Source organism: Hemibagrus wyckioides, linkage group LG16, assembly GCF_019097595.1.
Source record: "Hemibagrus wyckioides isolate EC202008001 linkage group LG16, SWU_Hwy_1.0, whole genome shotgun sequence".
Lineage (NCBI taxonomy): Eukaryota > Metazoa > Chordata > Actinopteri > Siluriformes > Bagridae > Hemibagrus > Hemibagrus wyckioides.
The window spans coordinates 13,645,081-13,658,721 of record NC_080725.1 but is presented as its reverse complement, the minus strand read 5'-3'; the positions used below and the strand labels follow the sequence as shown (position 1 = coordinate 13,658,721).

Sequence of the window (13,641 nt, the reverse complement as noted above, 5' to 3'; positions counted from 1 at the left end):
TTATTACTGTTACATATTGTTCATCCAGGACATACGAACAAGCTGGTTGCTGGGAGTAGAGCACTGATAAGTTTGCCGATAATAATCTCAGCCTACGTCATGCCAAGGTCTTTAATCATGGATCACATTCATCATGTTAGAAGTTTAGAGAGAATATCTGCTGTCTGGAACTCCATATGATATAAAACAGCTCTGCATACTATAAATCAAGATAAATCTAACAACACCCAACAAACACTACAGATCCGGATACACAGGACAGATCATAAAGCGGGCAGCTGCAGCAGTGATGTATAGATATAGATTTTTAGCATCATTTCGTGTTTTCAGGTCATAAAAAGAAGAATATAAAGTGTACATATTGTGGTCAAACTCCTTAAATCGTATAGGGAATTCTACTGAGAACATGACAGAAAAATTAAATATAACAGGATTTATCTGCTCTTCATTAAATGTACAGAGATATTAGTCACCTACATCTTACAGATTTCATTGGTAGTGTCTCTGGTGAGGGTAACATAGTTACTGCTGTTTCTCTTTATATCCAGTGATTACTTCCAAACATTCTTAGTGATTCTTCACATTAACACCTATTTTGTCTGACTAATTTAAGATAAGTGTTGATAAGGTGGTGCTATTTATAACAGCTAAATAAATGTTATTACTATGGCAACCGGTAGTAGCAACATGTACTGATGACTTCATAGTACATCAACTTGCAGAGATAAAATCATGGTAGGCATGATCGCAGCATCACAAAACATCATGTTTTTCACAGAATTAACATCAGTAAACTAGCCCAAAGTATAGTGCTTGAACCCCTAATCACTGCTGGTGTCCTGGCTTCTATTGTACTGCTGGAATGTAAAGGTGTTGTCGAAGTGGCACGCATACTCAAAAACCATGAAATCAAGACTATTGTCCAAGTTCAGTCATCAGACATGTTGAGATCACAAAATCGTTAATCAAATCAAAGATCAACATTTGTTTTATCCGAACCAGATTCTTCTCGACTGAGTATCTTGCACCTTCAACAAGAATTAGCCATGACTTGGGTTCCTCCGATCCCAACACATCTATCAGAAGATGTTTGAAAGCACTGCTGGCATAAAAATACATGTAACATATTTTTTTCCCCACCACAGGTAACACAACCTACCACACCTTCTCTAACAGTAAATAAATGATTACAGGACAGCAGGATACTTTGGTGCATCGTAGATGAAGACAGGTTTTGTGAAGGATGGGAAAGATGGCCTCTCAGATCGAACTGAATCGAATCCAAGATCTCGGCATGGCGGTGAATGACAGGCATGCTCGATACTTGTTAGCCGCAGCGTCGATTTAAATAACGATTGTTCAAAAATAAATAAACAAATATCTGTGTTTACAGTATATCAGTATAATTACTCAAGGGGAATGTGCTTATTGATAACACTGATAATTTGAAGTGACACAGAGTACCACAAGGTCTGAGATAACAAGGAAATAGTTGTTAAACTTAAAAACTGTCGATCATATTAAACATGGCATTGGTTAGCGTTTATATATATTTCCTCACAGGATCAGTCGTGTCATGACTCGCTTCCGTTGAGAAAACGTTACACGGTTTTAGCTTTGGCTAACGATCATAGCATTCTCGACTACTGGGTTGATATCCAGTGCTGTGCTACGCTGTTAAAGTTCTGTACGTTTTTTTTCGCAGACTTCAGACTTTAGTGCCATTATATACGGCGCTATTAAATCTACCAGAAAAGACGCGACGATCACACCATGTACCCATTATCTTATACACACTGCTGAATCCGAGTCAGCCAGCTGTGAAACAAACTTCTCTCTCTCTCTCTCTCTCTCTCTCTCTCTCTCTCTCTCTCTCCTTTTCTCATTAGCTCTTTTTTTATGTACACAGCAGGAACCAAGAAAACAAGGATGAGAACATGTTTGTAATTGAGCGATGGTGTATCGTTTAAAGCGCTGAAGCAGAACTGTTCGTAAATAGCACATTTACGTTGGTATGGTAAGTTCATTATACTGTACATGATATGAAAAACAAAAAGCGGAGGCAGAGACAATAAGGACGCTAAATATATTTGTTGTGTAATTCACTTCTCTGGGAATTCGGAACGCTGTTTATTTCGGGGGTGGGGGATACACGCACACACACACACACACACATACACACACACACACTTATCATTCGTGCCATAAAAAACTAAAGACGAGCTTCATTGCCTAAACGCAGCGCGCTCAACTTCCCATGCAATGTTTTCTTTACTTTCTTTTCTTCCTGTCTTTCTTTCTTTTTCACACTGAAGCATTCTGAATGCAGAGTCCTGTATAAACACACTGCTTTATTCAGACACCGCTGTGTATCAGCCGATCTGAAGCATGCCAGGAGTTGGCTCGGAGCTGTTTTGATGTTATCAAGATGTTCCTGTATTTTTTTTTATTCTATTTTTTTTTTTTTTTTCAGATCTCAAATGCGATCACAAACCAAACAGCCGCCCAAGTTGTTGCGGGGTCTGACCTCTAGAGATGAGAGTCTGGTTTCATCTTAATGCTGTTTCTCATCAATATATGATCATAATCATGCAGTCAGGATCGTTACCAATAACGCTTCTTATTCATTCATTCATTCAATTTAATTACATTGAGCCTACACACTCAGACGCATTAAAAAACCCCCCACCAAAATAAACTAACCATGACGTAACCATGACAACGCCCTTATCAGTTCTAGCTAGCTAATTATACTTATATGAAATCTCATTTAAATATAATATTTCAGTGCAGTTTGTGTTACCTGAATGTAACGCGCAACATCACATGACATACCGGAGAATCTCCTAAAAATATAATAGTGTAATATTTTCTGACTGTCATAGTGCAAATTCTGTTTATATTCACAAAAGACAAATATTTTCCACTGGCACTTGTTATGACCCAATAAGTATCCAAAATACCCATGGAGTTACCCAGGTAACTTAGATGCACTCTGAAAGATCATTTCTTTACATGTCCGTCTGGTAAAAATCCTATAAAAAAATTCTCAAAGAACCAGTGAAGAACACCACCAAATTTTTTTTTTTGGTAACAAACTGTTTCAAACAAAAGTCTGGAACAACGTTTAATTAGTATTTTTGTTATCTTTATCGATCTTGCGACTATCCTGTGTTCTAGAAAGATAATTATGGTTGTGTTTTGTTGTTGTTGTCAGCTTATTTTTCTCGTCCAAGGGAGTGCGTCTTCTGAAAATCGCAAAGATTCTAAAGCTTGTGGCCAGAAAAGTGTCCAAACATGATCAGACTCTCCTTGCTGCAGGGTGAAACATCTGGAACTGAGATTAGATGAAAAAAAGAGAAGAGGTTGGAGATAGCTTCTATAATTTAAGAGATAACAGGAGCTTGTTTAGTGCAGGTTCCTGAACATTCCTGTATGTGAATAAGATAAAAGGTCTGAGAAGTCGTTGTTTAAGGAAATGAAACTTTTGTGTTTTGTGAGTACTACAAAATTGGATTATTTTCCCCAAACAACAAAACCTGTATGTGTTTTATTCCTCTTGACTTTTCCATCTTTAACTGACAAAAAAAAGGTTTCTGATTTTTTTTCCTTACCACTAATATTCCAAGCTAAGTCTTGCCCCTGAATCTTAAGTGTATCTGAGATGCAATCCTGTGGACCGGACCAAATGCGATTGTTTAACTCACATCGCTATTGGTTTTTTTTTGTATGAAATCAATAGAAAGCAGAGTTTGGCGAGTGTCTGTGGTCGTCGTTTCCTGCTCACGACGCAGCCCACGGCGCATCCTTAGAAGCTTCCAGAGAGCGGAGGCGAGTCAAAGAATGTGCTGATTAAGAGTTTCCCCCAACAGCGGCGTTCGTGACCTGACTTTCAATTAAGCGAGTCGAGCGAGAAGAGCTGCCCTTTTAAAGAGCTGCAGCCGCTCGGCAAACACACCGGCGCGCTTCCCATCCAGACGATGCATCATCTTCTGCAATCCATTTAGTTTGGTGATGGATCCAGGACGCTTGAGCCAACCTTTAAAAGCCAAGATGATGGATTAAAACCACGCTGTGATAACTAATTCATGCGAGGATGTTATGAAGGTTTATGAAATTTCCCTAATGCCTTCATGGAGGTTTAATATATGGAATCAGAGAGACATAAAAGCCTTAACAAAAGGCATTGATTGAAAGTGGGAGTCTGTCCAGGTTAATGAAATAACGTCTTCAAGCATGAATATTCAGCACGGAGAATATTATATATACATATACGATTGGAGACTTGCATGTGCATTAAACAATTTTATGATATACTAGAACAGAGTCCATGAACTATTCATGGCAAGGCATCAATAAGACATGAAGAGAGCAGGCGGAGTTGCCCTTTGACCTCCGTACACACACTTTCGATGTCTATTTACAGAACAAAAAAACCCAAAAAACATGGCTTTAACGATTTTGTAACCATACACCTTTTGTAACCATACACCTTTTTTGTTGTTTTAATGACCACTTCCTTTTCACCTAGGAATTATCTGACCCACCTGATCAGTTTTTAATTCGCGCTGTAGTTTTTTTTTTTTTTTTTTAATATAAATATCCGCCTAGAGGCTCCCAAAAGGAGGCACTTGATGCTCCAAGCGAACGGCGTAACGTGGTGATGGGCTCGCTTAAAACAGCGGCCTTAAACGCACGTCCATCTCGTATCCCATGTGTATATATATATATATATATATATATATATATATATATATATATATATATATATATATATATATACACATGGAAGAAGAAGAAAAGAATCCCATTAATCCATCAAGCTGACAACGTTACAGTAGACTCGTACAGGAAGGCGGGATTTACAAGCTCGAGTGTAAACAACACACCTTAAGCTGAAGTAGAAAAAAATGTACACACTTGGAATAAGCGCTTGAGGTCAGTTAAAAGTTCACATTGAGTAGGATTAAATTTCAGACACCGATCTTTCCTTCTTTCTCCCACCCCAGATATGTAAACATCACATTATGTTTATCTGCATCTGCCATGCATTATGAAAAGAGTTTTTAAACCCATGTGGAAAGTGTCACACTGAAGAACCTAAATAGGGGAAAAAATATACAATCATCAAATCATTTTAGGGACAAATTTCTTGTCCAGGAGAACCGTGGCTACGATCCAGCTCCTCGTTGCCAGTTTAAATCCTGATGATGTCCAGGTGTCTGGGTGGGTGGGGCATACACTTACTCTGTCAACTCTGTCAATCACAGCGACACTAATCAATCCCTGACATGTGATTCTGGTGTATTCAGGAAATGCAACAACAGGGAGAAAATAAACAGCATACAATATGTGACGAAAGCGTCCTGATTGTCATGGAATGTTCCGGATCCTTGAAAAAGAAAAAAACCTTTAATGGAATCCTGATTGTCATGAAACGATGAGAATTCTCTTCACCGTGAAACGACTGGCTCAGTAAAACGTACAAAAAACTCCACGCTGTTTGTTAGAAAATATACACCTGTTCTGCTTCGTCCAAGCAAAAGAACATGGAACATCTTAAAGGTCTCTGGTGGAACCTGCGAGTTTATCCTCAGACGTGGGTGAGCATGCGCTTCTGCAGCGGCCGTGTCAGGTCCGAGTTCTGTGATGAAGACTGCGAGTGGTGCGTTGAGGATGAAGCCGAGGCCTTGCTCGCTTTGTCGAAGTAACTGCTGGCGCTGCTGTCACATGGGGCGTCCTGGAAGGATCCAGAATCACTGAGTTCACGCTCACACAGCTCGATGGAGCTGGAGCCCATGGCCAGCACAAAGCGGCCGCCGTAGTCGTACAGCCGGTGGTTGGGCGCGGCTCCCAGTGTGGAGTAGATGTTAGTGAAGGACATGCCTGTGGGGACTCGCTGTTTACCCAGAGTCGCTGCTCCAGATGGGTTGCGAACTTCAGCTGACGTTGTGGCATTGTGTTCCTTGAAGGTGTTCACGCTGTAGTAGCCGTTGGTCGGGTCCTGAAAACACATGAGGCACAAAAACACAATTAGGAGTGAGACATTTTATAATACTGTACATTTTCACTATTATTATTATTATTATTATTATTATTATTATTATTATTATTATTATTATTATTATTGTTATTATTATTTTTTTTTAATTTTTAAAAATCTAGTCATTCATTAAATGTTAACATTATTTGAACATTTTATTAAATAAAAGTGTATTGTAGCAATTTAATAATAAATTCATTTATTAAATTTCAAACATTTTATCATGTAAAAAATTTATTAAACGAAATGACAATAAATTTGAAGATTTTCATATTTTAAAGATTCAGTGTGTTTACAGCAAAGGAGCTGTTTTTTATGCAAATAGATTTTTTTTTTTACAATAATTTAAAATAATTATTTTAAAAAAGTGTAATATCTCAAAAATGTTACCTCAGATCAGGACAGATTTGGGAGGGATTTTCTTTTTTTTAGAAATAATTATAAATTCTGCATTTTGGTCATTTAATTTTATAATTTTTATTATTCAGAAATTAATTGAATTACATTCATAAATGAAATTCCATTGATTTATTTCCCCTCTGAACAATAGTGTCTGTTTAAAACCTGCGCTGATGTTAATGCCGTTTCAGTCATCCAGCAACACTGTACTCTTCCACAGCAGGACATCGAAACAGGTTCTTTCTGCCTTTTTCCAGCCCAAAATAAGCTCCATGAAATTATTTCTACACGCAAGAAGCCAAGGTCAAGTTGGTGCAGCACTAATTATACTCAGTGTGACATGAAAATTAGGGAACAGACTGAGAAGTGGCTTGTGTTAAAAAGATTACATGCTTTAGGGGTGTGAAATAGTCGTCTCTCGCATAAACAGTCAAATCTGCTTATCGGCTAATTAAACGGGCCTTGATGACTCGGGGTGGAATTAGCGCTTCTGAAAAAAATCCTCTCTGTTTATTTTGGTTTCATAAATGATTTGCATATGATGACGGATAACGCAGTACAGCATGAGCTTTAAATCTTGACATCAACACAAGCAGCTGAGACTTCATTACATCCATCCATCCATCCATCCATCCATCCATCTATCTATCTATCTATCTATCTATCTATCTATCTATCTATCTATCTATCTATCTATCTATCTATCTATCTATCTATCTCCATCCATCTATCTATTTATCTTTCTCTCTAATCCATAAGGTTTAGCTGAGAGAGAGAGAGAGAGAGAGATAGATAGATAGATAGATAGATAGATAGATAGATAGATAGATAGATAGATAGATAGATAGATAGATAGATAGATAGATAGATAGATAGATAAAACTAATGGACAGACAGACATATGAAAAGACAGACATAGATAGATAGATAGATAGATAGATAGATAGATAGATAGATAGATAGATAGATAGATAGATAGATAAGAGAAACAGAAAGACAGAGCCGAGTGTGATCTACTCTGAATATATCTACATTTCTCCCAGACAGAATTAGCATCCACAATCTCTGAACACTATGCTAACAGTCAGAGTTAGTGGCTAATCTCCAACACAAATGGATAAATCCTGCTGGGTTTTTGTTTATTTGTTTGTTAGGTTTGATATCACACAGAGTAATAAATTATGACTAGGATCTCTCCTCGTGTAGATGCTAATGTGTTTACGGCGGATTGTGGTGGTCTGGTTGTAGCGAATGAAGTTTAAATGAAGTTAGCTGCCGCTTCATTATTAATGAATCTGAGTAGTGAATAAAGTCGGCGCTAATAAATGCTGGCTTTTTCCCGAGTTAGTTGAGATGCAACACGAGAAGAAGGAGAAGCACTCCAGGGTGAAGTTCACTCAGTTTATCATTTTTTTATTATTGTTATTATTATTACATTGGAGTGTGAGCGACTCAAGCCTATCGAGTGAAGCCTGAAGCACATGTTAATTGGCTTTTCATTAAATGGACTGCACAAGCATGCGAGCGCCATGACCTCTATTACCTCCCGATTTAACCAAAAATGGATGGATTTAAAAAAAGGAAAAAAGAAAGAAAGTGAAAATCGAACATTCGCTACACAAGCACCTTAATTTCAAAGTTCTGAAGACAACCGAGGCTTTAAAATATTCAGATACTCTACAAGACTCATGGACACATTTATCAATGCAGAAGGAAAAAATATTTTATTCGACGAAAATGAGATTTAAAATAAATAAATAAAATAAAATAAATCAAATTATTAATGATAAAAAATAAAAAATAAATGAATATAAAACAAAAATATAAAACAAAATTCTAAGTAATATAATTTTAAATAATTATAAAATAATAATAATAAATTATAAAATATATAATTTATATATATATAATATATATAATAAATATATATATTAAAAAGTCAAATTAACCAACTGATTGAGTGATTGATTAATTGATTGACTGATTAATAACTCTGGAATATATTAACTTTAAATGATATGAAATGATATGCTTCATATTCATTATTTGTTCATTTGTTTGCTTATTTGTCCTGTGTAGCATGTAGCTGTAGTGTAGCTGTAGAGTCTGAAGTGTTGGCTCCCGACACCCAGCTTAACGTCTCACAGCGTTTAAAATCGACTCGCACCGTTCACTCAGATAAACGGTTCATAGACGAATCTCAGCTTAATGAAGACGGACGAGTCACAGAGCAGCTCATCAGCTTCACCTTAATGTGCTGGAACTCCTCCTCCTCTTCCTGTAGAACCTCCAGCTGTTTCAACACAGACTCCTGCTGGAACTCCCCGCGCTCCATCTGCAGAACAGAGAGAGAGAGAGAGAGAGAGAGAGGGAGAAAAGAGAGGGAGGAGGGAGTGGGGGAATACCAACAGACAGACAGACAGAGAGATAGATCAGAGAGACAGATAGATAGATAGATAGATAGATAGATAGATAGATAGATAGATAGATAGATAGATAGATAGATAGATAGATAGATAGATAGATAGATAGATAGATAGATAGAGAAAGACATGAGGTAGAGGGGGGTAAGAGGAAGAGGGAGAGACAGAGAGAGAGGGACAGAGACCAACCAAAAGACAGACATGAGGAACAGAAAGAAAGATAGAAAGAGAGGAAGAGACAGACAGACAGGCAGGAGAAAGAGAAAGACAGAGAGGGGGTGGGGGTAAAAGGGTGAGGGAAAGATAGAGAGAGGGAGAGAGACAGAAATACCAACAGACAGAAAGAAGAAACAGAAACACAGAGAGAGACAGACAGACAGGAAAAAAAGAAAGACAGAGAGAGAGAGAGAGAGAGAGAGAGAGAGTACAGTGAGAGAGTGCAGCACTAATCACACTGTGTTGCAGTATTTTGTTTACTGAAACAGCACCGTGAGCTTTTTTTTTTGTTGCTTGAATCGAGCAGATTTTCTCAGCAGGAAGTGAGCGCTGAGGGAAAAAGGGAACTGGCAGGACTCACCATCATCTGCTTCACGCCCGTGTGCTCCTCCGTCTCCCTTGCTGCGTTATGATCCTTGTGAACGATCTCCACCCGGATGTCATTTTTTGCCGAGACGACCCCTTTGAGACCTGAGAGACAGTGCAGTGATTAGTCAGAGCCTTCAACTCACAGCCACCAAGCTTCACAAGCACCGGCCTCCCAAATCCCAGCTGAACTTCTAGCACTACATCACAGCACTCAACTTAGCCCATTACAGCCATGTTCGCATTCAATTGTTCGCTAAATGGGGGCAAAAAAAGAAAGAAAGAAAAAACGTGTGGAAAAAAGTGAGAAAGGAGCATGCAACTGGAGCTTACTTTCAGGCTTAATTGTGCTCGCGAGTTCTCTCTGGCGAGCAGAGAGCGAGACGGGCAGTGAGGACATTACCAGGTGCATGTCTTCTGTGGCACAACAACACAACAAACATGCAAATAAATATGATAGGGTCAGAAGGGAAGAAAAAAAATACACCAGGCCTTTATTATTTAACTTCATGCAAGACCGGGGCAGCATCTTAAATCACATATGACCTTATACATGAAAGAGTACACTTTATAGAAATATACTTTATTAAAAATATTCATATTGAAGGGGACTAATGTAGGAAATAAAAAGGAAGAGAAGCTTGTTAACAGCAGACTAAATAATTGTTAACAAAGACATTAAAAAACACATTTATAGGGAGAGAGGAAGGAAGGAAAGAAGGGAGGAAGGAAGGAAGGAAGGAAGGGAGGAAGGAAGGAAGGAAGGTCGAAAAGAGGGGGATGGGAGGGAAGAAAGAAAGAAGTAAGCAAGTAGGTAAGTAAGGAAGGAAGGAAGGAAGGAAGGAAGGAAGGAAAGAAGGAAGGAAGAAAGAAAGAAAGAAAGAAAGAAAGAAAGAAAGAAAGAAAGAAAGAAAGAAAGAAAGAAAGAAAGAAAGAAAGAAAGAAAGGAGGGAGGAAGGAAGGAAGGAAGATCGAAAAGAGGGAGGGGGTGGGAGGGAGGAAAGAAGTAAGGAAGGAAGGAAGGAAAGAAGGAAGGAAGGACATTGATTTTCTGGAAGGAAGGAAGGAAGGAAGGAAGGACAATGATTTTCTGGAAGGAAGGAAGGAAGGAAGGAAGGAAGGAAGGAAGGAAGGACAATGATTTTCTGGAAGGAAGGAAGGAAGGAAGGAAGGAAGGAAGGAAGGAAGGAAGGAATGACGATATGAAGAATAATAATTTTCTGGAAGAAAGGAATAAAGGAAGGAGTGAAGGATGAAATTAAGGATGGAAGGGAGAGAGAGGGAGGGAGGGATGAAGGACAGTTATTTTCTGGATGGATGGAAGGAATGCAGAAGGGAAGGAAAGAAATATTCAACTTCATTGTGGTGAGAGTCTCCGCTTCAACACCAGCACACTGTTGATTATATTCCTTTAACAGCGTGACACAGGCTTTTTTTAACTATTCTTTACCATTTCAATGTATTTTGCTATAAATAAAATTCTTTCTTAAGTTCTGTTCAATTGAAATCAGCCTGATTTGCATATTGCACAAGAGACAGTATTTAAAAAAAAAAAAGCTGGAAAAAGTTCTATTTTCAGAACTTGGTTGTGAACAGAACGTAAGGGGTTAATATATTGCTGTACAGCCCGATTCAAATCATGCGGAACAAAAAAAAAAAAAAACCCACAGCGCCTCTCTAAGGACGTGTTCCAAACTGGAGGTGAGGACTAGCTCTGCTTGCTGCTCTCGTTCCTCGGCCATTTATCAGCCCGAGGGAGATAGGGAGAGATGGAGAGATGGAGGAAAGGAAGGAAGGACAGGAACCTGGAGCACTTACTCCTCTGCAGGCGAGCGCAGCAGAAAGCCCCCAGGGTCCCCATGAGCACGATGAGCGCCAGGAAAGCTCCCACCGCGACCCCGATGATGACGGCCAAGCGCAGGGACCCTACGGAGGACACACAGAGCCCGGGGGAGTAATCAGCAAGAGGAAAAATAGGGAAATGCTAAATCTGAAGTCCATTCGTCACTCGAGACAGAATCGAGGCGAAGTTTTCTTAACATCAGGCTCGGAGGAATCCTACAGGGAGAGTCAGTCGCTCCTCGCGAGACGAATCTAATAAATGAAAATGGGGCAGCGTTTGAATGAGAAAGCACCATCTAATCCCACATAAATATTTCAGAGGGCTCATAAATGCGAACAAAAAAGTGATTTAGGGCAATTGAAATTAGATTACAAATGAAAGATCGGAAAGTCATTATGGAATTTCGCAGACTTAAATTGTTGACATTTACCCAAGTAAAGGAGCTTACTGGGGACTCGTTGCCCTCGTACTCGAAATAATCAAGCCGGTGTGCTTAATCACTCCGGGACAGGGGTACAGGAATAAATTAAACTCTTTCTCTCAAGACACACACACACACCTTGTTCCTTGAGGCGAATGATCTCGGTGTCGGAGCCAAAGCTGTTCCAGGCTGTGCAGTTGTAAATGGTCTGGAAGTCGGCAGGGACGATGTTGCTCATGGTCAGAGTAGAGATGACGCCTTCCTCTGTGCTCACCGTCTCCACTGTGTATCTCCCCGATGTTCCTGACTCCAGGACTGTCTCCTTCCAAGACCAGGCCTGGAACAGAAATTTGGAGATTTAGGTGTTCTCCTCTATCTCCTATCTTGTGTACACTGCAAGCTAAAGGCATAATAGACACTATATCAGACATGCACAGTACAACGAGACGTTATAGATACTGTATGAGACATTATAGACTCTAAATGAAGTATACACATTATTATGAGACATTATACATAGATAATAGATATTAGACATTGTAGATGCTATATCAGGCATAAATTTTTACATTATAAATAAGACATTATAGACACTCTATGATGCATAGATTATATATATTAGACATTATAGGTGCTATAAGATGCATTATTAGACTTTATAGACTATATAAAGCATAAAAAGGCAACCCGAGGCATTATTTACACTAGACACAAATAGCATATAAGCCATTATAGATAGTATATGAGGCAGATACAATAAGTACCAGGCATTATAGACACTATCCAATATCCAATAGCGGGTATGAGGCATAATAGACACTAAATGAAACAAATAGTACATATGACACATTATATACATATAATATATATATATATATATATATATATATATATATATATATATATATATATATATATATATATATATATATATATATATATATATATATATATAAAGCATAAAAAGCTGGAATGAGGCATTATAGGGGCGGTGGTAGCTCAAGTGGTTAAGGCTCTGGGTCATTGACCGGCGGTTCGGGGTTCAAGCCCAACTTGACAAACTGCCACTGCTGGGCCCCTGAGCAAGGCCCTCAACCCACCCTGCTCCAGGGGCGCTGCATTATGTAATGCTGTAATGTATATGTGACAAATAAAGACTACTACTACTTATAGACAGTATATGAGGCCCACAAAGTAGGTATAAGAAAATATATACACTATATGAAGCATAAAAGCTTAAAAAGTCTCATATAGAGTGTATAATGCCTCATACCTGCTTTTAATATAATATAAAAAATATGCTTTTTATATCAGGCCTAACAGACACCTTATGAGACATATATGGTAGGTATGATACATTATAGACTCTATGTGAGGCTTACACAGTCAATATGAAAGATTAATACTATAGAAAGTAGACGTAAAGCATTATAAATGCTATATGACACATACACAAATGATATAAGGTATTATAGACACCATATGAGGCATATACAATAGATGACACTATATGTCGCATAGACAGTAGATATAAGGAATTTTAGACACTACATGAAGCACACACAGTAGACATGAGGCATTATAAACACTATATTAGGCACAGACAGTATATGTGAGGCATTATAGATACTATATGAAGCACAGGTAGTAGACATGAGGCATTAAAGACATTATATGAGGCAAAAGCAGTAGATATGAGATATAGACACTATATGAAGCATGGGGCTTTTATACACATTCATAAGACAAACAAATCATTTTATTCCTTTATAAAGCAATGCTGGAGCATCTATAAAAGGCTTGTGTCTTTACATGTAAGTGTGACATTATTGCTTAGGCCTGTTACTGTTGATTTTGAATGACAAGCTTATACATAATGCTTTATAATCGTGTTCTGGTTGCTGTTTTAATTTGAAGGCATTAAACTGTT

At 38.3% G+C, this 13,641-nt stretch overlaps 1 protein-coding gene across 3 annotated transcripts in view; it reads right to left on the bottom strand.

Annotated features, from left to right (window-relative positions):
* Positions 1-4,197: 4,197 nt before the first annotated feature.
* Positions 4,198-13,641, bottom strand: part of kirrel3a (kirre like nephrin family adhesion molecule 3a) — a 99,016-nt gene continuing 89,572 nt past the window's right edge. Inside the window, exons 11-16 of one of the 3 annotated variants that reach the window (XM_058411052.1) lie at positions 11,850-12,048; positions 11,266-11,373; positions 9,781-9,861; positions 9,443-9,552; positions 8,691-8,777; positions 4,198-6,004 (exon numbers count right to left, since the gene is read on the bottom strand). In XM_058411052.1, coding sequence (XP_058267035.1) covers positions 5,594-6,004; positions 8,691-8,777; positions 9,443-9,552; positions 9,781-9,861; positions 11,266-11,373; positions 11,850-12,048 — 996 coding nt within the window. In that variant the 3' untranslated portion in view covers positions 4,198-5,593. Of the gene's footprint in view, positions 6,005-8,690; positions 8,778-9,442; positions 9,553-9,780; positions 9,865-11,265; positions 11,374-11,849; positions 12,049-13,641 lie in introns of all 3 variants that reach the window. The other 2 variants (XM_058411051.1, XM_058411053.1) reach the window with 2 other exon arrangements.